Source organism: Carlito syrichta, unplaced genomic scaffold, assembly GCF_000164805.1.
Source record: "Carlito syrichta isolate Samal-C Ts95f unplaced genomic scaffold, Tarsius_syrichta-2.0.1 Scaffold308256, whole genome shotgun sequence".
NCBI lineage: Eukaryota > Metazoa > Chordata > Mammalia > Primates > Tarsiidae > Carlito > Carlito syrichta.
The window spans coordinates 723,507-750,687 of record NW_007252352.1 but is presented as its reverse complement, the minus strand read 5'-3'; the positions used below and the strand labels follow the sequence as shown (position 1 = coordinate 750,687).

Here is a 27,181-nt window from a genome sequence, read left to right as displayed (position 1 = left end):
AAAGAACAAACAGAAGGAAAGTTAAAAAATAGAGACAAGAAATAACTCTGATTAATAAGGCCTTCTTCTACACACATATATGTCTCTTTGCAGAGCCAGAAACAAACTGCAATTTTTCTATCACCATGCTTGGAAGGAAGGGAAGTTTACAGATTGTCAATATCCAACTTAATTAAACTAAAATCACTGTGGGGAGCTACTTACAGTCCTTTGAATAGTGTGCCAATTCACTTACACTCCTATGGTCATAAAGCGAGTCTATGTGCAGGTCCCTGGGGTCACTTCTGGTGGGGTTATCTATGTTGACAAAGTGAATTTTCTATGCCAGCGGTAAAGACAGCTTAAATAATCCTCGAAGTGCTGTCCCTACCACTCATTTGCCATCTACTCGTGTACGGTCATGTGATATCTCTTGTGATTTTGCGTTGACGGCTGCTTAATTTTTCATGGTTGCCCCTTATCTCCCTGTTTAGAGCATAGGCCATGCCTGCTGAGGAAGCACAGGATCGGAAAGGGTTTCCAGGGTTCGCAGAGGCAGGTGTGATGGAAGAAGCCTTGGGCTTCACCGGTATCAGACCAGGCTTGCAGTGCCAGCTCTGCCACCCACCAGATTCCTGAACGCAGAAGAGACACATCACCTCCCCAAGCCTTAGTCTTCTCCTCCATACACTGGGCACGACCCAGCACTGTGCAGCGCCATCCTGAACACTGAATAAAAAAACACAGGCTTGAGTCGAGCACAGTGCTGGCCTGGAGTAGAGGCTCCATGTTCGTAATGTCTCACCTGGTACTTAACCCCAATCGAAACCGAACTTTTAGGAGCTGTTCTGTTGAAGCAAGTCAGGGAGGATCTAAAGAGATCATTTCATTATTAGAAAGGCTTCTGGGAACTTGTGCTGAGGACCCAATTCCACCTCCCCCACAGACTTTAAAGGGAGGGAAGATAATTGGTGTAAAGTGATTTCCAACTCCTTTAAAAAGCTTCAAATCCTTGTGAGGGCTGTTTTCCCTCCCCTGGTAACAGTCCACGGGCCTCGCTGGTTGCTTTTGGCATCTGCTGTTTGGGGGACTCGCATTACTGGTTCAGGTTCAGGCTGCTGGTAGAGCTACGTTGCGCTATGCATTAACTACCACGGGGATACCGCAGGTGGAGAGGTCGGGCGGCTCCATCCATTACCGGCCTGCACCTGCCTGCGTGGGCCACACTTTATGACTTCCAGACAACATACTAGACTGTGATTTATCTTCACCCTTGCCTGTAGCCTTCACTTTTTATGTACCCTTTCAGGAGGATTATTTTTTCTTTTTCCTGGCTTTAAAATAGGCGGCATAATCAAGGAGACCTAGAAATTTGTTTTATGGTCTTAAGAGGGGGTAGTTTGGAATGAACTCTACATAGATGGCATCATATCTGCTGTTCATTAGTTTATTTCTTTTAATTCAGCGTGTGCTGAACACTATGCTAGGAACTGGGAAGTTATGCGATGAGGAATGCAAGGATGGCTAGCATGCTGGACCCTGACCTGAAGGAGCTCACAGCCAGTTGGAAAGGTAGGCCACCCCTTGTGTTGCATTCCCATGGGGGTGAATGTCTGGTGACAGCAAATGGGGAGCTAAGGGAGGGGGGCAAAGACAAGGTGCCCCTCTCCCCACTGATGCTCTGTGGTTGGCTTTGGAGGCAGGGGAAAAGGAGAAAAAGAAAACGTGAGTCACCTGGTGGGAAGAGGACTGAAAGGCCGTCAGGTGGAGCTCTGATGGCTGTTAGAAGGTTTTAGGTGGTTGTTAGGAGTATTTTGGTGGCAGGCACTATTTGGGTACACCCTGGGGATAAAACTGGGGACTCACCAAGACCTAAATTCTATTCCTAGATGTGTTACTTTCTTTTTTTTTTTTGAGTTGGAGTCTCACTCTGTCGCCCAGACTGGAGTGCAGTGGCCGCTCCCGGCGGCCTCAACCTCGACCTGCGATCCTTCCGCCTCAGCCTTCCAAGTAGCTGGAACTACAGGCGCCCGCTACCATGCCCGGCTGATTTTTTTGATTTATTGTAGAGATGAGGTCTCGCCAAGTTGCCCAGGCGGGTCTCGAACCCGCAGGCTCAGGCAATTCACTCCCCTCGGCCTCCCAAAGCACGAGATTGCAGGCTGAACCACCGAGCCCGGCCTTGTTTGATTTTTTGTAGGGAGGAGGTCTCGCCAAGTTGCCCAGGCTGGTCTTGAACCCATTGGCTCGGGCAATCCTCTTGCCTCCGCCTCTCAAAGTGCTGGAATTACAGGCATGAACTACCATACCTAGTTTTTCTCTTTCTTTCTGTCTTTCCTTCTTTCCATCTTTTTTTTGAAAGCAGGATTTATTGAGAGGACAGAAAAACTCCCACAGTGGGAGGGGACCCGTAGGAGTTGCCCTCTTTATTTCTGAGTCAGAGTCTCACTCTGTTGCCCATGCTGGAGTGCAGTGGCATGCTCACAACCATCTCAGCCTCGACCTGCTGGGTTCAGGAGATCCTTCCACCTCAGCCTTCCAAATAGCTAGAACTACAGGCTCACACCATCATATCCGGCTAATTTTTTGATTTATTATAGAGATGAGAGCTCTCCAAGTTGACCAGGCTGGTCTCAAAACCCTGGGCTCAGGCAATCCTCTCGTGTCCTCCCAAGTGCTGGGATTATAGGTATGAGCCACTGCGCCTGGCTTAAGATACTTTCGTACATAACCATAGCACAAGTATGAACTTCAGGAAATTTAATTTAAATACAACACTTTAATATATAGAATGCATTCCCATTTCATTACTTGTCACAATGATTATTTTCTTTTTTTTTTTTTTGAATTGTAGTCTCACTCTGTCACCCAGACTGGAGTGCAGTGGCCGCTCCCGGCCCTCGCAGCCTCGACCCGCTGGGCTCCGGCGATCCTTCTGCCTCAGCCTTCCAAGTAGCTGGAACTACAGGCGCGCGCTACCACGCCCAGCTGATTTTTTGATGGATTGTAGAGATGAGTTCTCGCTGCCCAGGCGGGTCTCGAACCCGCGGGCTCAGGCCATCCACTCACCTCAGCCTCCCAAAGGCGCGGGACGACAGGCTGAGCCACCGAGCCCAGCTAGATGTGTTACTTTCTAGCTGAGTGATGCCAGACACGGTCCTCAACCTTTTCCAACCTCTGCTTTCTCCAAGTACAAATAAGAAATGATCCCTGCCTCACATTTTATCATGTGGATTAAAGAAGATAGATTCTAGGAATTTATAAACCAGTACCTGCGACACAGTCCACAGTTAAGAGAACGTGTGTTTGCTGTCCTAGTTATGGTACAAAAGTAATAGTACCTGTTGTACTTCTGCTTAGAAAATCTAAAGCAGCCAGCATGGAACTCAGAGGGCTTCAAGAGACAGCGAACTGATTTCAAAGGGCTCACCTTCGTCCTACGAAGAGATACCTGAAGGCCGCATTTACAACTCCTTAAACCAGGTCAGAGAAGAAGACACGCCTTCTCTAAGCATAAGTGTCTCCTTAGTCTGCTGTCATGGAGCTTATATTCTGATGCTAAAGAAGACTGACAAAAGGAAAACTCAAAGAGGGAAGCAGAATTCTTCCTCTTTCTTTCAGACGACATCTCTACTCCAGAGCTCACCACCATATAAATGAGGCTGCCAGAGTACCAGTGTCATCTCCAATGGAGCGTCTCTTCTGGTTCCACCAGCATCCTGCGCTCCTTGTGTTCAAATCCTTTTACAACAACCTGTTTACTCAGCTCCGCCCCCACCTCCCCCGGCTAAACAGCGGGTGCTACACGAAACACCTATTTCAGAAGTCACCATGTACCTAACACCTGGTCCACAGTAGGTATTAACTTACTACTAAACTAAACATTCCACAGACTACCAGGATTTTTACTGACTTCAGTGGATAGCTCTTGAAATCAGCAGGGGGGGTGATACATAATAGAAAAGAATGCTTAGATATTTACTTGAAATTCTTCTGTGCAGCTGAGGTTATCTATTGCAAATAGCGGACGACTGAAAAAATTTAAATGCCCATCCATAGGTGTCTGATTGAATAAAGTATAGTTAACTGAAGCAATAAAGTACAATGTAGCCATAATAAATAATACTAATGAGCACTGTAAACTGATCTAGAATGATTTGCACTATATAATGTAAAGTGGCAAAATCAAGGTATTGATGCACAAAACAGTATGACACATTTTGTGAAATAATAAAGGAGAAAAATGAATAACACAAGAAGACGAACTAATATAAAAGATTTTCTAAAGAAGATGGATAAGAACAGAGTGAAGACAATGGAAATGAGAGCAAACTGCCTCTGGTCCACCAGTGCATGCATTAAAATATTTTAAACAAAAACCAAAACATTAAACACATTTACATTGCCAAAATATAAAATCAAATGAAAGGAATGAAGAAAGGCGAGTCCTAAAATTGAATATTAAAAAGAAACAGAAAAGCATTTAAAATAAGCCTACCTGTACCTTAAATGGATAAAATAATCTCAAAAAAGAAAACAAGTTAATATAAGTAACCATCTGGCTATACACTGTTGGCAGAATATATTCTAAAGTAAAAATGAAAATTTAAGGAAATCTTAAACTTGGCTTTGTTATTAATATTATTAATTGATTCTGAAACTGTTGTGTGTGTACTGCAGGATAAAGCCAATTAGTAAATATATTGATGTTGCTGGCACAAGTTTTTGTTGTGAAAGAAGATACATATCTATAGAAGAGAGAATGATGAGAAGAAATCTAGTGGAATTGGTTTGCTTTGGATTTGGGTTTATATTGTTTATAACCATATAAACTCATAAGTTAAACACACACATGCACACACACACACACACTTTTTATTCTGTTCACTGAAAGGGCCTGGAAACAACGAACAAACCTAACACCTAGATTTTGATTGCCAAGCACAGATTTCCCTACACAAAGTAACGAGGCTTCTTCAGGAAAACAGCTGAGTCTGGGACTATGGTAGGGAAAGTTCAAGGTGACATCATAGAACTTCTTGCTGTGCTAGAACGCAAGGAAATTCTCCAAGATTAATGAAGACATGCAAAAAAAGAAACAAGAACTGAATTAAAGGGACCAGGATTAGCTAATTTGGGAATATCTGAACATCAAAGGAATAATGATGATCAAATAAAATAATTTGAAATAAAGTGATTTATGAGTCCATAGTAGCGCAAAGGGAAGTGGAGGCAAGACAAGAACAAGAAAATTTCTTTCTTAGAGAAGATTGCAAAGTGACAGCTAAAATTGTGGACATAACTCTAGAATTTAAAAAGCAGCATTTTACAAATTCCAGTGTAGTAACTTGGTACAGTCAAGAACTTTAACGGACTGGGGGGAAATGTTGGGGAACAGTATAAGGAGACAGTGTCTGCATCTAACACCGCAGATAACTTACTGATTGTAAACCATTTCTACCCTGCCTGTGACATCTGGTCAAACCGCTTTCATCAAATGATGGAGCTGAGTATCCCCAATCAGGGGATAGACTGACATCATGTGTCTACTGCTGGGATGCACTGAGCAGGGCAGACATGGTCTATGATGTTTTCCTGCCAAAAAGCTCTAGCAATTAGTAAATAATTAGAATAAATCCGCATTATGCGATATTTTACTCTACTGGCTTGTAGTCTTCAAAAAGACCAAGGTCATGAAAGCCAATCACCCAACAAGTCAAATGAAAACAATAAGCAAACAAAATAAATAAATAGATATTTTTTTTTAAAAAGAAAGGGAAAAAAAGTCAGGGAAGGAGACATTCTAGAGTAAAGGAAACTAAAGAAACATGACAGTCAAATGCAGAGTCTGGGCACGGCTAGAATCTTGAATAAAAATGTGAAAATAGATACTTCTATAAAAGGCACTGCAGAAAAAACATGGACTGTACATTGGACAATTATAATTTAATAAATGTTTATTTTCTTTTGGATGGTTTTAGTAATGAAGTTATATAGCAGAATATATTTGCTCTCAATAAATAAAAATTGAAGTCTTCAGGTTTAAATTATCAGTGTGTCTATACCTTACTTTCAAATGGTTCAGGAAAAAAGAAAACATTTTATCTGAGACAGTGAAGAGAGGAGAAAAGACGAGAGAAAGGTGAGGATAGCACAGATGTACAAATATGGCAAAATGGTAACATTTGGAGAATTTAGGTGAAGTGTATATGGCTGCTTATTTTTCTATTCTCTCAACTTTTTTGTAGGCTTGTACATTTAAGAATAAAAACTGGTGGGTTGGATGTAGTGGTTCACACCTGTAATCCCAGCATTTGGGGAGGTTGAGGTGGGAGGATAGTTTGAGCCCAAGAGTTCAAGATCAGTCGGAGGAGGAGGAGGAGAAGAAGAAGACAGGGCTTGCCAGGATGCTTTATGTATAGTAAGTGCTCAAAACTATTCTACACTCCAAAAAATTCACAGCCACATAGTCTTTCTTTTTTCTTGTTCTTTTTTTGACAGGGTCTCACCCTGCTGCCCAGGCTCAAGTGCAGTGGCATGGTCGTCACTGCAGTTCAAGAGATCATCCAACCTCGGCCTCCCAAGTAGTTGGGACTACAGGAATGTGCCACCACACCTGGCTAATGCTTTGCTTTATTTTTTTAAAATTTAATTTATTGAGTCCGGTTCTCACTCTGACACCCAGGCTGAAATGCAGTGGAATGATCATGGCTCACGCCAGCCTTGACCTCTGGAGGTCAGACAATCCTTCTGTTTCAGCCTCCCAAGTAGCTGGGACTACAGGCGCACACCATCATACCCAGCTAATTAAAAGAAATTTTTGTGGAGACAAGGTCTCGTTATGTTGCCTAGACTGGGCTCAAGCAATCCACCTGCTTTGGTTTCCCAAAGTGTTGATATTACAGGTGTTAGCCACCACATCCAGCCCAGCTAATATTTTAATGTTTTTGTAGAAGTGGAAGTCTCACTATATAGAGGTGAGGGTCTCACTAGGCTGGTCTCAAAATTCTGAGCACAAGTGATCTTACTGCTTCGGCCTCCCAACGTTCTGGGATTATAGGTATAAACCACTGCGCCTGGCTACACACATGCGCTCTTAAACCAGAACCAACATACACACACACACACACACACACACACACACACACACACACACACATACACACACACACACACACACACACACACACATGGAATTAAGGACTAACAGTTATCAAAAAGCAAAAACTACTACTAAATTCAACCATTCACATCACAGTAACTCATCCATTTTCTTTTTTCTTTTTTTTTTTTCTTTTTTAGAAAGCAGGATTTATTGAGAAGACAGAAATGAAAAGCTCTCACCATGGGAGGGGACCCGAAGGGGTTGCCCAACTCATCCATTTTCAAGTGCATTAATTTACTCTGTGGAATTAATTTTCATGAGTGCTTTCAGTATGTCCGGTGTTGTGCACTCATGAAAGTTATTAGTTATTATTTTTATCATTGTACCCTCAGAAATACCAAGAAACCAGAGTCTAGGTTTCTGAGGACAGAGTGATGAAAATAATAATTGCCACATATATTGGTTGTATAACGTCAGGACTTTTTTCTCGTGGTTTACACTTATATAATCTTTACAGTGAACTCTTAGATAATTTATATGATTAATTACAGAGAAAGAAATTGAGGAATAGGGAGACAAAATAACTCCCTGAGTCAACTTGGCAAAACTAGGAAATGTCAGTACTGGGGTTTGTGCCAGGCCCACGCTCTTGGTAAACAACCTGGATTTTGTAGATGATTGTCAATCGCACGAATTCAGTGGGAGCCATGAAAACTGTCAAAGGGGCTTCACAGAAGAAAAGAATGAGAGCTTGGCCTGAAGAAGGAGTGAAGGAATGATATTCCAGAAGAGCAAAACGACATACAAGGCCTGAGCACCGGACAGAGGCCCACAGCTAGTACGGTAAAACCCACGTGGAAACTGTCTCCCTGGACAGCCGTCAGGCGACGTCTCCTGCAGGCATCTTTTCACAGACAGACAGAAACACGACACATTCAAACACACGCACCCGAAGAATGCAGGCCGAGGCACGGTCCTGTGACGGAGTCCGTGGAAGGAGGAGAGTGATGGGAGAGGCGGCCAGGCACACGGCTGCTCTGACAGCCTGCTTCACAGGACGAGGAAGCACACTCTGCTAGTCCATCTTGGCCCTGGTGTTCTTTTCAGTGTCCAGAATGACTTCCACTCATCATCTCTCTGCGAAAGCCGGGCCTCACAGCAAAGGTGAACAAAAACCAGCAGGGAGACGCCCTTGACACCCACTTGCTACATTCTTTTTCCTGAGAGATACTCTTTCAGCTAAAGCGTATCACTCATCGGAACACCTGGGGAGTCAGGAGCCCTCAAAACAGACAAAGGGCCCTGGGGTACCTGCCCGTTGCAGCCCCATATCTATAATCTTGCAGAGCTCAAGAAGATTGGTCTCCCTTTGCTCTTTTTCACCTAGCCCTGGGACACATGTCTGCTAAAGTCCAACCCAAACCTGACGTCTCCCATGAAGAATTTCTTGACCACGGAATCCTCTGAATTCCTTTGGTGTCTATATCCTCCCAGGATGGTGGTCCTGGGTGGTGATGACTTTTATTTCAAGAGGTCTTAGAGAATAAATATAGTGGCCTGGGTGTATTACATACATTTGATTAATTTTATTTCATCTGCACATTAACTATGAGGTTGAGAATATATTATCATTTTTAATGTGCAGATGGGGAAACTGAGCTAAGTAGCTTGACGAGAGGTCCACTGCTATCAAGGAGCAACAGGATACTTGCATGAATTAAATAAAATGACCTAGATACAACTGTTTTAAGAAGTGCATGGCTTTATCTCATTGTTGTAGTATGTGGTCCTCATGCACAGAGGTCAGCAGTCTATGGTACTCAAGGCAGGGTGCCTCAAAAAACCTTTGTTGACTGGAATGCCTCCCGATCCCCTGGCACCGAAAGCAGGGACTCCTCAGAGATCTGCAAGATAAAATGCTGTGAAGGGTCCATCAGAAAGAAGTCAGGATAAGTCCTGTGTTCAGTGCTTGAGAAGAGCAGTTCTAGGCGCTGACCAGGGCCACCTTAGAAGGGGAGAGATGGATAAGGAAGGAGACTTATCAAGCACTGTGCTACAGTGCAAGATATAGGTATATCCCAAGGTCCAACATCTTCAGGTGCTTGCTAAACATGCTACTTCTGATCACTGTTTTATACCTACCCAATAAACATTACTGAGAATAGGCGTAAATAACAGCATCTCTGTTTTATATAATTTTCATTTAATATTCATTAAAAACCTGGAAAGGTGAGTAGATCACCCCATTTTACAGATGAGCAAAGCGAAGATCAGGGAGGTAAAGTGGGTGCAATGGAGACCTCGTTTCTTCACGCCATTTCCTAAAGGAGCTTTCCATCATGGCGTCGAGTTAATGGAGGGTGACCATTGGCGATGGAGTGGTGCAGGCCAGAGGGAAATTCTGGTTGGACAAAGGGGCCTTTCCTTCCTCAGAGACTCTATGTTTAGGAACTCAACCTCACAACTTCAACTATAGCTTCAACTACTGGCTTTTGGTGAGGCCTTGGGCAAGTTGCTTGGTCACTCAAGATTTCAGTGCCTTTCTCCGTAGAATGGAAAGAACGGTACCTTCTTCACGTGGTTGCTTGAAAAACACAGTAACATTATGACTGCAAAATACCTAGCATGGTGCCCCTTACCAGAAGCTGCTGGATAAATGTTAGCTGATTCTACTACAAAACTCAGCTCAGAGGGCAGCCCCTCAAGGACAGTTTCTCTACCCATCACCCCCAGCTTCCGTGTCTGGCTTCGTTCAACCACTGCTTCCTTTGCACTATTTCTGTACCACCTATTGGCTTCTATTCTATTTTCTACACTGCATAAAATATCTGTTTACAATCCGTCCTCTCCTCTGAACTGTGAGTTCTGTGAGGACGAGAGCGGATGTATTTATTTTGTAAACTTGGCGCCCACTCCAGTCAATAATCAAAAGTTTATTTGAGTTACTTAATTTCTAAATGACCAACGGAATCATCGACTGACTATATTAATGAAGAATGTGTCACTGAACACATGAAAAAAACCAATGAGGAATCAAATAAATGAGAAAGTTAATGAATGAGTCGATAAATAAGACAAAAACAAAGGAATTCAAGAAAGCAGCGAGCAAGTTAGTAAAGGGGAGATGCATGAATGAATGACCAGGTAAAGGAGTGAAAATCGCACTGCAATCGCCAGAGCCTCCTGTCCTGACCCACGTGGGTAGGAATCAACTGGCTGTGCTGAACGGGTGTGAGAAAGGAATTTCTCTAAGTGCCTGTTAAAATTCTTGGCAATGCAAAGGTGACAGTGCTTTAATTTCAGGGCAATGCTACAGCTTTATGACTTAGTAGTTTTATTTAATGGCCCAATTTAGCAGGAGATTATGCCTTCTGCCACTAGCCCAGAGAGACCATTTTAAAGATCAGGCCTTCAGCACAGGCAGATCCACTTCTGAGCTTTGCCCGGGAGACCAACCTTTTGGAAGGCCTATGTGGTCACTGCATTGTAGTTGACAGAGGGTAAGAGACACTTAAAAGAAAAGAAAAAAGGTTCCCTGCTCCGAACTGTTGAATTACTGTTCTTCAGCCTAAAATAGTTCTCTGGAAAACACTTCATTTTCAGAAAGCAAATTGTCCCTCTGAAATATAAGCAACAATACAAGTATTATTCCAACTGATTAAACCGCTAGTGAGCCACAGCACATATGTCACCCATGAGAGGGTCTCTTCCAGGAAACGATCCCTGTGCTACCAGGGGACAGAGCCTGCGAGCTTCTTCCCAAGATGTGCTGAGCCTGCTGTCCATAAAGGCAGTGGAAAGGCAAAGGAACAGAAAGAGGACTTGGGTTACCTTTATCACCTGCTCTGTGACCGTCACTCTCTGACACTGTTTACATGACAACTCATTAACTGACTACATGGCAACCGTAACAAGCTGTCACCATCACCTTCCATGTACAGAGGTATAAAGAGCAAGGATTTTGCTCATCTCCCCACAGAAAACAATTACAATAATTGTATGATGATTCAGAGGAGTAATATTGGCACTGTTCTAGGAGTTTTAATTGATGCATGTACCCTTACTAATCTTCACAACTGTGCCCTTCAACAAGCCATGGCTATGACACTTGGATTTACTCAAGGGATGATGAGACAAGGCCAGGTCTGAGTGTTTAAAAGATCACTCTGGCTGTTGCATGACGTGTGAATCAGGGCGGGGAAGGTGGCAGACGTGGATGTTTGTTGCTGTTGTTGTTGCTGTTGTTTTCTACAAGGACACAATAGGACACATTCTGTGAACTTTGGGGACCATATTTTAATCACTTATATATTCTCAGTGGCACCTCAGTGCCTGACCAGAGCAGATAACCAATGCATATTGATTTAAAGTAATAGAGGAAGGGTTGCCTGCCGTGCCTCAGAGCCCTTTGATAAGAAGCCACCACGGACAGAGCAGAAACTTTAGCTCTAGACAGCTATAATTGGCGTCCTGTTTCTACAACTTACTAGCTTCATTAATGCATCTATAAAATAAAAAATTATCCCAGCTGCTTCACAGTGATGCATGTTGCACTAGTTTGGTACCCAATAGATACTCAACACAATTTTATGCAGTGAAAACTTTTTGGCAACAGCACTTCTGCAACGATAGTGACCCAACTTATAAACAAAGCAAAACAAAAAACAAACAAAAAACTGGAGAACTTGAGCTCAGCTTGTTCTTACACAAACCTTTGGTAGGGCAATAAAAGTTAATATTTGTGTGTGTGTGTGTGTGTGTGTGTGTGTGTGTGTGTGTGTGTGTGTGTTGGAAGTAGGGTATCTTGGAATAGGAATAAGTAGGGGAGCACTGGCAGAAAACAGTATTCTGGATACACATGACACAAACAACTAAACACTACTTACTTAGCTATACAATCAACACAGCTGCCAAAAATTAACAACATACTTAGAAGGCTGGGAAAAATAAATACTTGATAACCGAGTGGCCCCATTTTATGTCATGGGTAGTTCTCATTTTCCCTACACTGACAGACCCAAGTACAGTCCAGAGATAAACTCTAACATCAGGAAGCAAGGCTGACAATTTAGCCCTAGCCGAATGGACACATTTCCTTCTCTCTGTCAGTAGCTGGAATGATAATCTATTACCTGCAATCACATTGCACAATTATGTGCAGTAATATTGGAGAGACCTCAATTGCAGTTTTCTACCTACACCATTATCCATGCTTTGATGAGTTTTAATGAAAACAGAGGCTGTTGCCAAAGGAGTGAGAAACAGAGCATCATAACAGCCAGAGTGACAAGATATGAAGACTGGAAAGATGGTTTGCACATGGATTATGAGCTCTCTGAGAACGAAAAAAACGTTTTGCTTTAGAGATTTGACTAAATGTTCCTTGCAAATTCCTTGTAATGCCTGATGATTGCTTTATAGGTCCACATGCATGAAATTGGCATTGTACCCATCGAGACAGGAAGTAAATATATTTTTTAGTGTTTTCAGACAAACACTTTTGCATATCAATATGCAATTATACTGTACAGAGAAAAAAACAGTGTCAGATAGGAAATACCTTTTAACATGTTGACAAGGTGTCCTGTTAACATTAAAAAGAGCACATGTAAACTGAGTAGAATGAGTTTAAATGTCAAGTTTCAAGAAAAATCTTGTCAGAGCACCTCACCCTTATAATTCTGTTTTATCAGTATTGGAAACTTCTCCTCAGAAATGCTCCCTCCAGGCTCCAAGAGCCTCTGAAATCTCACAGCGCCTGCAGAAGTAAAAATTTTATTGCTGGCATAAGGAGATAGCTACTTTTTACGGCTGGTACAACTATATAATATTATCCATACTAGAACAATTGTGAGAGCAAACAAAGACACAATTAATAATTATACCATGATGCCGCATTGCCCTATTTCAAGACAATCTACTTTTTGAAGTTAGAAACTTTGTGCACATATTCTAATTTTCACCTCAGTCTCGAAAGGCATTCATTTTAATAACCTCCATTTTATTGATCAGGAAGCCAATATCCAGAAATGTTAAATGACTTGCCCAAGGCCACACAGCAGAATGTGCTTGCACTGTAATTTAAACTGCAGTGTGACTCCAAAACATGTTCCCTGTCCATTAGTCACTCTTTGGTTTGAAGAATAAAGACACTTAGAGAGGCTGGGAATAGAGTCATGAAGGTGATCAGGAGCAGATAGACACCGTATTCTTGGACTTGCAGAAGACTTCAGAAAGAATCGGAATGACTCAAGCCCCATAAAGATTAAATACTGAGGCTGTTTCCACTGTTCCAAAATGTTATCGATTTAATGGAGCAGTGACTGAGTCAAAGACAAATTATAGGAAGTGGAAAAAAAAAAAGAGGGGAAAGGGAGAAATTAGTCTTCAATTTGGCAGTGATTTCTCAGAGTTCAATTTATTCTGGACTCGTCAGAGTATGTCTAATAGTGGATCCAAGGATTCATCGTACCCTGTTCTTTACTTTCCAACAAGGAGCTTTCAGCTCTATAGGGCCGCACAAATGAACACTGATGGTTGTAATGGAGTGTGATCAGTGTCATGGTGGAAATCCACAGATGATAAGAGAATAGAGTACAAGCACCTAACCTGGCTTGAGGAAACTCAAGTATATTCGTCAGGTGTCTAATTAATACAGAACTAGCTGGATGAACTGAGTGTGTGTGTGTGTGTGTGTGTGTGTGTGTTTGTGTGTGCGCACGTGTGTATATAAGAGAGAGAAAGAAAGATTCATTTCAAGAAACTGGATTATGAAGGCTTAGTGTGTCCAAAATCTGTGGGGTAGGATGGCAGGCTGGAGAGTCAGAAAAGAGCTGCAGTTCCAGTTGAGACATCTGTCAGAATTTTTTTGTCATTTGGGAGAGGTTAGCGTTTGCCCTATTAAGGTCTTCAACTGATTGGGTGAGGTGCATCCACCTTATAGAGGGTGAGTACGTTTACCACACTCCACTGATTTTAATGTTAATCTCATCCAAAAAAACACTTCCACAGAAAACATCCAGACTAATGTTTGACCAAATATCGGGTACCATGTCCAGTAAAGCTGACACAAAAAAATGAATAATCATCACCTCAGGGAAAGAGGGTGATACCAGAGGAACCCCATTCTCTTGTCTTACCAACCCAAGCTTCTTCTCCGGGTACCTCAGGCGTTTGCTGATTTCGTTTACTGTGCCTTACTCTCTCTCCATTCTTGCCTCTTCTTTGATGTTGGACCTAGTGCCAAGAGCCGCTTTACTTTCTGATGGCATCTCATTCATCCTACGAGCTCACCTCATGCGCCTTTTCATCTCCCAAACCAATTCTTAGAACCCAATGGACTCCTAGTTGTCTCAAAAGCATCCTTTCCTGCTTGTCCATTGAGATCGATGCAGCTGAGAATGATCACAAACTCCTACGTCACTGGTTAAAATGATCTTCTTCCAGTCCAGATTTTTATCATCAGACAGCGACATGAAACCCAGATCTCCCTTTTGACAAGACATTACATTCTAGTATGTCACAGTTTCACTTAGCTGGATACTTGGCTCTAATTATTCACAAACTGAGTGCTTGTATCAGCTCTTGGGGTCAGATACTTCTCTAAGTCTCTTATTTGCTGTGTTTCGTATATTAATTCTATCTAACCTTATCCCCATTTTACCTCTAAAGAGAAGTCTTTTCTGATTTGGTTTGAAATGTATTAAATAAATCTATGCTTCATTGATTGCATGGCTTGTGGATTCTACTCATGATCTCTACCTTCTCCACCATCCTTAATTCTTATGGGTTCTAATCATTTCCCCATTTTTGATACTTCTTTCAGCAGGGTGACATGGATATCACCCACTTTCCCCACTATTTCCACTTCCCGTCCATCTCTAGCCCTCTCTATGCCCAGGAAGGCTGAGGAAGAGCATTCTCTAAATGCATGCTCTTGCCTTCTGGATTCTGTCTGGGTTTGGCCAATGGGGAGCACGGGAAAGACACTGCAAAGAGCCAGGAGAGTCTGAAGTCAAAGAGGTCACTGCACGGAGCTGGCTGCTTCCTACGCAGAAATCATGGCTCTCCCAAGGCATGACTTCTCCACATGCACTCTCTTTTCCACTCTGACTGCACTCTTGCCCCTCACTTCTGCAGGCCTAGAAGTGGAAACGACATCTCCGTGGCTAGCTCTGTGGTATGGCCCCAGCCTATTCCCTTTTATGGACTCACATTCTTGTAAATAATTCCTAATTGGAGCAAGTCATCTGACAGATCCACCACCCCCAAGGTAGAGGCTCAGGGCTCTTGTTGCTTGTGCTTAGAATGGTGCTCATATTTGTTCAGGGCCAATTAAAAAGTCTGACATGCTCAAGAGCTATCTATAATAAAGCCATCCCTTCTTTTCTATTCTGCTGGAACTAAGACAGCAGGTTTCCTTGCCGGGAAACTCTAGTCTATCAGATTATAAACATTCATAGTTTTTGCATGTTCCTGTTCAAGTCAGTTGGATCATTTCTTTTCTGTTCATTCAGTTATATGAGATTTTCGTTGTCCTAACCTAGCGACTTGGCTTATTGGGTTTGGTGGCACCCACAAATGTGCAGGTTCTAGGGACTTTGCTTCTGCCATTCATTTTCTCTGCCCAGACATGCCTTTCTTCACTGCTTCTCCTGACAGGTTCCCACTCTCCATCCAGGACTTAGAGATATTATCTGCCTGCCCAACAGCCCTTCTGTGGGTTAGGAACCCTTCGTAGGTGTTAGGCCGGGTTGAGAATCCTTCCTGGGGCCCCTAACATGCACTACACATGCCTTATCACTGCACTTATGCTATACTTTAATTGTGGCTGTCTCTTCTTCATGATTAGTCTGTGAAGGAGACTGAATTGTTATTGTTAGGGATTTAATTTTGTCATTCAAAATAATATATTATAATCCTAACCCTCAGTGTTTATGAATGTGATCTATCCAGAAACAGGTTCCTTACAGATGGAAACAAGTTACTATGAGGTCATACTCCATTAGGGTGGGCTCAATCCAACACACAAGTATCCTTAAGAAAATAGAAGAAAAACACAGAGACACATGAGGGGAGAAAGCCACATGCCAATATCATATGGAGGCAGGGTGGCAGAGATTAAAGTGCTAATGCTGCAACATAAGAAATGCTGAGAATTAGGCAAACCACCAAAGAGCTAGAAAGAAGCAAAGAAGGGTTCAGCCTTTCAGGTTTCACAGAAAGTATGGCTCTTCATGTACCTTGGTTTTGGATTTCTAGCCTCGAGAACTGTGGGACAATATACTTCTTTTTCCTAAGCCATCCAGTTTCTGGTATAGGCATATCTCATCCCATTGCATTTTGCTTTATTGTGCCTCACAGATTTACAAATTAAATATTGTGGCAACTTTGTGTTAAGGAAGTCTATCAGCACCATGTTTCCAAAAGCATGGGCTTACTTCATGTCTCTATGTGACATTTAGGTAATTCTTGCCATATTTCAAACTTTTTCATTATTCTTATATCTGTTATGGTGATCTTGTTGCTTGTGCTTAGAATGGCGTTCGTATTTGTTCAGGGACAATTAAAAAGGTCAGTGATCTTTTATATTACTAATGTAACTGCTTCAGGACACCATGAGTCCTTCCCATATAAGACAATGAACTTCATCCATCAATATTGTGTGTTCTACTCCACCTATGGACGCTTCCACCATTTCTCTCCCTCTCGTCAGGCCTCTCTATTCCCTGAGACATGATAATATTGAAATTAGGCCCATGAATAACCCAACAACAGCCTCTCAGTGTTCAAGGGAAAGAAAGACTTGCACCTCTCTCACTTTAAAACAAATGCTATAAATGATTAAGCTTAGTGAGAAAGGCATGTCAAATGCTGAGATAAGGCCCAAAACTAGGCCTCTTGCACCAACAGTTAGCCTAATTGTGAAGACAAAGGAAAAGTTCTGGAAGAAATTATAATTGCTCTCCCAGTGAATACACAAATGATAAAAAGCAAAACAGCTATTGCTGATATGGAAGAATCTTCAGTGGTCTAGATAGAAGATCAAACCAGTCCCAGCATTCCCTTAGGTCTAAAATCTAATCCAGAGCAAAGCCCTCTTTTCATTTCTATTAAGGCTAAGAATGGTGAGGGAACTTCAGAGATTTAGAGAAGGATGCCATCTTCGTAATATACAAGTACAAGGTGAAGCAGCAAGTGTTGACATAGAAGCTGCAGCAAGTTATCCAGAAGATCTAGCTAAATTAATTGATGAAAGTGGCTATAATAAACAACGGACTTTCAACATAGATAAAAGAACCTCCTATCGGAAGAAAACACCATTTAGAGTTTTCATAGCTACAGAAGAAAAGTCAATGCCTCACTTCAAAGGTTCAAAAGAGAGGCTAGTGACTTCAAGTTGAAGCCAATGCTCATTTGCTATTCTGAAAATACTAGGGCCCTTAATAATTTATACGAAATCTATTCTGTCTGTGTTCCAGAAATTAAACAACAAAGCCTGGATGACAGTACATCTGTTTACAGCATGATTTCCTGAATATTTTAAGCATACTGTTGACACCTACTGCTCATTTAAAAAAAAAATTCCTTTCAAAATATCACTGCTCATTGACAATGCACCTGGCTACCAAGAACCCTGATGGGGATATACAAGATTATTGTTGCTTTCAGGCATGCTAACACAACATCCGTCCTACAGCCCATGGATCAAGGAATCATTTTGACTTTCAAGTCTTATTAAATATAAAAAAAATGCATTTTGCAAGACTACAGATGCCATAGACAGTAACTCCTGATGGATCTGGGCAAAGTAAATAAAACACTTTCTGGGGGAAAAAAATCACTGTTTTTGATACCATTAAGAACATTTGTGATTTATAAGTAGAGGAGTTTGGAAGAAGTTGATTCTAACACCTGTTCCAATGACTTTGAGAGATTGAAGACTTCAGGGACTGAATTAACCATAGATGTAGTAGAAATAACAAGAGAACTAGAATTAGAATTAGAGTCTGAAGATGTGACTAAATCCCTACAATCCCATGATGAAATTTGAACCAACGATGAGCTGATTCTTGTAAGTGGTTTCTTGGAATGGAATCTGCTCCTGGTGTAAAGCCTGTGTACATTGTTGAAATGACAACAAAGGATTTAGAATGTTACATAAACTTACATGATAAAACAGCAGCAGAGTGAGAGGATGGATTCCAGTTTTAAAAGAAGTTCAACTGTGAGCAAAATGCTATCAAACAGCATCACATGCTACAGAGAAATCTTTTGTGAAAGGAACAGTCAATTATGTGACAAACTTCAATTTTGTCTCATTTTTCAGAAATTGCCACACCCACTCCAACCTTCAGCAATCACCACCCTGATCAGTCAGCAGCATCAGCATTGAGGAAAGACCCTCCAACAGAAAGATTGAAACTCTCTGAAGACTCTGAAAATTGTTAACATTTTAAGCAACCAGGCTTTTTAAAATTAAAGTAAGTATATTGTATTCTCTTAGACATAAGAAACACTTATTACACTAGAGTAAGCATACTTTCACATGTACTTAGAAACTAAAAGAATGGTGTGACCTGCTTAACTGAGATATTCCCTTTCTGCAATGGTCTGGAATCAAACCCACAACACCTCCAAGCTATACCTGTACTTCAGATGTCCCAGGAAACGAACGCAGAAACACTTTCATAGCTGCAGCACCTAGCACAGTGCCTGCAATGTGCAAATTTATATTCAGTAAAATTATACTGTGCTGAACTGAATCACGTATAAAGATGTTAAAAGCAGGGCAGATGTGTCCCCGCAGAAACTTTTATCTTCTCATCCATCATTTCACTCAAGCCTCCGTCTAAAAGTTGCCTTCTCACTCTCCCATTCACTAGTCCTGAGGCAAAGCGACTTAGAACATGGTTCTGGGTGTGACCCACAACCAAAAGTGGGTAGAGATCTAGATTCAGTCCATTTTAGCAATTTTGAGTTACTTCCATAATTTGGCCTACCTGCCCCCGGCAGAGCTCATCCTGCTTTACATCAAATGGGCAGTGGCCGCATGAGCGTTTGGTGTTCTCCCCTCCAGAAGGTGACTGTGTGTCGGTGAGATGCACAGACTTACATCTCTCAGGTCAGACTAGGCACCATCCATAGGAAGGGGGAACTAATGCTTCCTAGGGTTCACTGCAAGAGGAGGCAGCTGGGATTCAAATGGACTTTTTCACAACAAAACCTGCCCATCTTCAGCACCATGACATCCATTTGCAAGTATCTGTAGTCTCTACTTCTTCCTCCTCCTTCTCCTCCTCCTCCTTTTCTGTCTCAGGACGTTAGCCAGGATGATCTTAAACTCCTGGCCTCAAGCAATCCTCCTACCTCGGCTTCTCGAAGTGCTGGGACTACAAGTGTGAGTCACCTCACCCAACATCTATAGACTTCCTTGGAGAAAGTTCTCCTTTCTCTTTTCTGTGGAACCTCAAATGATTTTTCTCTATGAGCAAGGGCTGTGAAAGCATCTGGCCCCAGATCCTAATTTTGGAGAGGTGGTACTAGGCTTCATTGCTCAGCTGACCAGCACAAGGAGCAGAAAGAGAACCCAGGGCCAAGAACTCTTGGTCCCCTATACACACGTTCTGGTGTTACCCCCGTGATGCTGCCGGAAAGTGCAGAAAACAGCCACTTTGTGTTTCAGAAACCAGAGCTAAAGACAGAACAAGACTTCCGCCTTGGTCTTGCTCACTCTCTTCCCTGGACCACTGTAGCACACTTTCATCGTGTCATAAGTCACTCACGCTGAAGAACATTGAACATTTAAAATTGTGAAATAGAAAGATGTATATTTGATCATTATTACATGTATGTATGTGAAAACTGTTTGCCAGTTAGTTATAATAGTTGTGTAGTTTATCCTTCACAGAACCCTGCTTTTATTTCTGACGCCACTTAAGAATACTAAAACAAATACATTTTGCAACTGCGTGTGGCCAAAAAAATCACCTTCAAAAGAAATGCCCAACCATGTACATCTAGCCGATCAGCTCAAGACACAGGTCAGAGGCTCTGATTCCTTCAGGATGAAAACAGCGAGACAGCAACCTTTAAATACAAGCACACATTCACCTGTACCCATTCTCGGACAACCTGGCAAACATCAACTCTGATAGAAGGCTGCTGCAAGGTAAGGCAGAAAGGTTCATGTAAAATCGGTCAGGCCCTCTATGACCTGGTATTTACATTACTTGGAGAGTTTAAATTTTCTAAGCTATGTTCAATGTATATATTTTAATTCCAAAACATAGTTAAATAGGGAAATTCTATACGTATACACAATAAAATAAAATTTATGATTTAAATATATGTATATGATATGTATCTAAAATACATATTTATAGAAAAAAACACAATTATACATTCACAGAAAACAGTCCCAAGGAAATTCAAAGAAAATAATAACAGCGGCAGTCTCTGGACTGTGGGATATAGGTAGCTTTAACACTTCCTTTATATTATTTCCTCAAATTTTCTACAATTAACATTGATTACTTTTATACCAAATCTTATTTTTTTAAAACGCTTAAAGCAAAGTATACCAAATACAGAGTATCCAATTAATGTTTCTGTGATACAGATAGTTTTGGAACCAGAGGTTCTGCATTCTTCCTGAGTCTTGACTGTTAGTCATAGAATTTATCACCTTGAACAAGTCATGAAATGCTCATGGTCTCTTTCCTTCCATGTGAGATGGAGATTTAAAAAAATATCTGCCTCTGGTTTTTGTTGCGAGGATTAACCGAGCTGGTATTTGTAAACTCCCAGCTCTATTCCCAGCATGGGCTGAGCATGGCAATTGGTGCCCATTACCACACTCCTATTGTTACAAGTCACACCTGACCACTCAGCAGCGGGCATTTATCTCCTTTGCCTTCCTTTGCAGCCAAATGACTTCCTCCGTTTTTTGGTAAAGTGGACTGGGTAAATTTGATCAGAATCGCTAGGGAAACTCAATAAAAGTCCATTTACTGAATTAGAATTTCTGGGGCTGTGAAGTCTGCATTTTTAGCAAGAATCCATATGTTGATTACATTTTTAAAAGAACCAAGATCCATGGAGAAGCCTATTACTTTTACCAGGTTGCTAAACACTATAGGTTCCTACCACCATGGAAAGAGAACAGGAAAACAACTTCTAATTGCTTTAGGGCTCTGGAAAGGCAGCTAGCAAACACCCATTCTGGAGAAACTAAGTATTATGAAAATGCAACGAAATGGCATCCGGTTCAGATCACTAGCCTTTTCTGCAAAAAAGTGTATCCCTTTGTATCTGAATAGGTGACTGACTAAATTCTTTCCTCGCCTATAGTCTTGTAATAGCTTGCTTGCATCTCTGCCTGTGACATCACACAGTAGGGTCCCCTGCTTTGCTGCCTTATGAACGATAGCCACCAAGTCTTATTTTCCCGCATATCCTTGGTGTCCAGAAGAGTGGCTGGCTACAGAAAGGGCTGCATCAATGCAGTTGCCAGGTGGCAGAGGAGCCTGAGGCCTGAGGACTCAATGAGCCTTAAGAGACCCCAACTTCCCTGCCTCGTTACATGATGCAGCTGGCATCTCTGAAGACCAGTGCTTGGAACAAACACAAAAATATGCATGTGCTATTTAATGACGCTCACAATGGTAGGAATGCTTGCATAGCTGGAGTTTTAAATAACTATTACATCAGGGTTTGGCTCTGTGGAATTATATTGCAGAGCAAATTAGCGATCATATGCTGTTTCTAAACTCATGTAATAATTGCCTCTTGCTACATCCTTCTGCACTTGGAAATAAATTGCAAACTATCGGGAGATTTCCAGGAAAAGCAGAAACAGCTCATGTGTTTTGGGTAGGCATCGACAGGATAACCAGCCTGGCTGGCTTCTCCAGTACACATGATTGCATTTAATCCTCACAGCTCAAAGGGACAGGTTCCATATTCCCACTTCACCAATGAACAACGGAAGCTCAGAGAGAAGATAGGATCCACCCAGGTCACTCGGCAGTGGGCATTTATCAGTCTTCAGGGCCAGACACAAATCAAGCTTTTCTACTTCCTGAGTCAGGGATTCCCAATGACTGAATTTAGTTTGTTTGTTTTCCTTTCCTTTGTTTTCGAATTTCAAGAAATGTTCTCGGCAAGTCCTACAGAAAATGCTTGATAATCAATTCTTGATTCAGTGAAACATGATCAAGACCATGAACAAGTTTTCTTTTTTCTCTTTCAATGAAATTAACCTTACTGCTAATTTCTATTATTCCCCCCAAATCCCATGTCCTCTCCAGAGAAAGCCAGTTGGTCCTTCAGAATTTTATCCACACAGGTATCTCCTTCCAGTGGAATTCCCCTGGCTTTGTACCCTTAGGAGATTAGGTTAAGTGTGAGCGGAATTCTGCACTCTTACCCGTGATATTGCAGTATACTTGGAGAGGTCCCAGCGGCCCGCTGCCATCCGAGTCGATGGAGAAGAAACCAGCTGTGTTTCCCTGGTGTCTGTACACCTCACAGGATTGCTCGTAGATGGCTGGAAAGACATAAAGGCAGCAGAGATGAGACTTTGCTTGGCTTTGCATATCCTTTTGCAAGGATGAGTAAATTCTACTTATATTCACTTTGCTCGTTTATTTCTTCCCTTCTTGTGTATCCTCGACTTTGTCTTTCAGCCTGCTAAGAGCTGCATTTTTCATTCATCTTAACTCATTTATTCTAAAATCAGCTCAGAGGAGGTTGCACCCCCCCAAAAATCTCCCCAACCCCTTATAAAGCCTTCCTCCTTGCTGAATTATATGATCTTCCTGTATGCCCCCACGGTGTATTGAGCTAGGGTCACCGGCATACTATTCTGTCTCCCTTCATGGGTTATAGAGTCTGTAAGTAGTGGTCACGAGTTGACATTTGGGGCCTGACACAGAGCCACACTCATAGCAAGGACTGGACACATGTTTGACCAGTACATTTAAAAAATAAATGCATACATACAATTATGTCTCTTGACTAATAAAGTAAAAGGAAACTGTCTTATTTCTATTCCCAGAGCTCAGTATTATAACTAGCATGTAATCAGGACACAACCAAGTTTAGTCCTTTTGACGTAACGAGCATTTACTAAGTTCCTCATGCTTGTCAACAGATGTGGGTGCCACCAGGGGACAGAACCAGGGGGGAGTTAGTCAGTCTGTGCTCCAGAAGGCTCACAGCCTGACTGGCAGCAATAAAGGTCTTGCTCAGAGAGAGGCACACTCGGGTAGAGGCAGGCTCAGTGCCCCGAGACAGGTGCCTTTGACCAATCCGCAGGCTCCAGAAATATATAAACTTTTTTAAACCAACATGAATAAATCTATCGAGGTATAAAGGAGACATTTGCTGCCTCATGCATGGGGATATAGACTGCCTCCCGTTCCTTCAGGCAAAAAGCTGTAGCTCCGAGCAGCAGGTACGCCTCCGATCATGTCACCCTTCCATGCTTTAAACACTTCAGTGGCTCCCAACAGCTTTCAAGATATAGTACAAACTCCTCACCTTCGTCAACTCCTACCCCTTGTGACTAATGCCCCATTCCAGGAATATGAAGCTGCAGTTTGTCATGATCAAGTGTGAGGGGTGCCTCAAATAATTCATTACCAGTAAAGGTATAAAGTCTGAGAGGGCTTGACTCCTTTTTATAAATTAGAGTGAATTCAAGGTTATCCTTGTCCTTGCAGCGTTCTCTCTGGCACACCCGCACACCTTCTGCAGCAGCAGGTAAGCGGGAGTGTCAGGCTGTGCCCTGAAGAGGCAGCATCACCTTCGGCTTAGATATGCTTGCCCAAACCTGACAGCACACCCGAGTGTGAGTCACATACATGAACATCAACTCTTTGGCGTGTGGTCTCTCCCCAGCCCCTCCCGTTCTCCCAAGACGACAGCCATGTGGAAGGATCGTGTGTGGTCCCATGAAGGGTAAACAAAGGCCAGCTGGCAGCACGTGAGTGGTTGCCCGGTGGCTAAGAACGTAAACCCTGGAGTCAGAACGGATGGTTTCACATGGTGAGGCTACTATTTGCTCCCTATGGGAGCAGGACAAGCTGCTTCACCTGTGATGGAAAACCTCTAAGGTGTTTCCCCAAATGGACACTTTTGGGTATTCACACCCTGCTCATAAACTCATGCCCTTCCTCTGAGTAGGCTAGACTCATTGACTTTGCAACAAACAGAATCTGACAGAGTGACAGGTGTCACTTCCAAGATTACATGATACAAAAGACAATGGCTTCTCTCTTGTACCTGGATCACTAGCTTTGGTAGAAGCCAACTGCCATGTCACCAGGCAGCCCTGGGAGGAGGCCCGCAGAAGTGAGCTTGGAAGCTTCTGCGGCATTCTGTGTAAGAGAGCACCGGAGCAGATCTCCACAGTCAAGCCTTGAAGTGACTGCAGTTCTCAGACGTCTTCATTATGGCTGCGTGAGAGACCAAGCTGGCTAGAGCCACCCAGCTAAGCCGCTTCTGCTGACAGACCTAGAGTTGTTTCCAGATGTTGTTTCCTATGATTCATTACAATAAGTAGCTAATGAATTCTGAAAGTTTAAATCGTCTCATCAGGCTATAAATCTAAAAAGAGCCTACCTCATGCTATTATAGTAAGGATTTAAAGAGGTAATCCACATACGGCACATGGCAAGGGCTTGATCAATAGGAGTCACTATTATTATTATCTCATTTATTCATGTCATGTTGCCCCCTAATTAATAAGTTTTTGTTGGCTTAATTTTTTTTTCAATTTTTTTGTAAACCACAAGGCTTGTTATAAAAAAAAAACCATAGCCCTAACCTCCTTTCTGCGCAGAGATCATGACTTTTCATTCTTAGTTCATTCTTTTGATATTGACTATTATAATAGCATGTCTATATTGTTACTTTGTGATTTTTTTCACTTTTAAAGTTATCTATTCCCTTGCCAACGAGGAAGATGAGAACGTAGCCCTTCTCCTCCATCCCCAAATATGGAAAAAGCCCCCTATTTCCCCATCCTTCCATCGTAGTTCTATTGCCATTTTAGTTAAATCAATGGTTATCGTTTATGGTGATGTGACCATGTAAACGCTACTCATAAATTAGCCGCGTTAATGTGCTGTGATTAGTTTTCCTTTCCTGAACAAAACTTTGATTTTCCTGAAATTAAGAACTGTCTTATTTTCTTACGTGCCTAGTCTTCTATGGATATCGCTAATTTAAGTACAGATTCACTAACAACTGTCTAAGATGTCTCCCACAATATTCAGGTAGGAACTAAGACACATGTCTGTGGGGAGAGAAGAAAAAAGGTGGGAGGGGACAGGGATGAAAACTAGACCTTTCTGAAAGTTTTATATTTCTAATTTTGAAATCATTTAACTATTTTAAAATTTTAAGGAGACTATTTTAAATACTTTTAAAAGAGTAAATATAATAAAAAACAATTCTCAAACATTGAAAGAAAGTGAAAGCAAATGAATTTAACCAGAAATTTTTTCAAGTGATATTAAACTTCAGTATTTTCTTCTTAACCTTTTTAATACAGAAACTTTCAAATACATGCGAAGAGCACAGAGAGTAATTTAAACGAACTTGATATCATCACAACCCACTTTAACAACTTCTGGTATTTGGCTAATCTTTTATCATATATATCCTCAGTATCAGCTGTCTGTTGCTATATAAAAACAAATACACACCAAAAAAAACCTCTGAATTTGACTGACAATCACAACCACTCCATGATTCTGCAGGTCAGCCATTTTGTCTGGGTTTAGCTCAGCAGTTCACACTTCTGCAGTCAGCTGTGGGTCAACGGGGCTCACCAGTGGCAAGCTGTAGGGCTTAGGTTTTTGTTCCTGAGACCTCTCATACTCTAGCAGTGGAATTGACACAGTAAGTAGGTCCCAGAGCAGCAATGAACAAGTACTTGTCAGTGTTTTGTCACATAATGTTTGCTGAGGCCCCATTGACCAAAGCAAGGCTGAGCCATTCAAAATCCTCTTAGAGGATCCTTAGGACCTAAATGAAATGGGGCAGTCAGACAGAAAGGACTGTGTCACTGGATAACTTCATTGAGCAGGGTCACACTACAGTGGGTGTCACACTGCAGTGGGTGTGAACATAAAAGGAACATCTATTACGCTATGTCATTGAGATTTGAGGGTCATTTACTACCTAAATTAGCCTACTGTTCCTACTATATTTGTTCCCTAAACAGCGGCTCCGTTACTGGGAGATCTCTGAGGGCACAGACTGGTAACTGCATTCCTATTTATGAATACTGTAAATGAACTCATAAACAGAAGTACTTTGCCCAAAGACAAATCAGCTACAAGCGGTTAATCTAATTCTATAATGTTTTCCTGATTCACTAGTGGGAATTCTTTATAAAACCAAACATCCCTCATCAGTTATTTGAGTTCCCTAAACTACAAGATTATATGGTTTCCCTTTAATTCATCAGAATTGATACTGAAATGTTTCCCTAGCGTGCTCCAAAAGTGACCAGTGAGAATATTTTTAGCATTATTATGAACTCACAGATTTAAACAAATTTGATGTTAAAATAGTAGTTTGACCGGTAGGGTGTAATAGGATATCACTTGTAAAAAAAAAAAAAAATCTGAAAATATGTTGAATAGCCTTATTTTAAAATAATATTGCTATTGTATTATGAAGCTATTAAACACAGAAAAAAGTTAATAAATAATCACATTATTATTAACAGAAACTAGATTTTTTTACCATAAAATAAATATAAAGCAAAAATTTTATAAAATTCTGCATTCATGCCATTATGAATTCACTATTTAATTTTTTAAATAATGTATTCTCAAGTTTAGACCATTGAAAATGCTGGAAGCAAACTCATGCACAATTAGTGGTCTCCAAATACAATTTCCCCTTTTAAAAAAACACATATTAGCCGGGCTCGGTGGCTCAGCCTGTAATCCCGCGCCTTTGGGAGGCTGAGGTGAGTGGATTGCCTGAGCCCGCGGGTTTGAGACCCGCCTGGGCAGCGAGACCTCATCTCTACAATAAATCAAAAAATCAGCCGGGCGTGGTAGCGCATGCTTG

At 41.8% G+C, this 27,181-nt stretch overlaps 1 protein-coding gene across 1 annotated transcript in view; it reads right to left on the bottom strand.

Moving 5' to 3' along the window:
* The window catches only part of CNTNAP5 (contactin associated protein like 5), a 697,937-nt gene that overhangs the window by 284,537 nt on the left and 386,219 nt on the right, over window positions 1-27,181 (bottom strand). Inside the window, exon 14 of the mRNA XM_021716185.1 lies at window positions 22,515-22,634. Coding sequence (XP_021571860.1) covers window positions 22,515-22,634 — 120 coding nt within the window. The remainder of the gene's footprint in view (window positions 1-22,514; window positions 22,635-27,181) is intronic.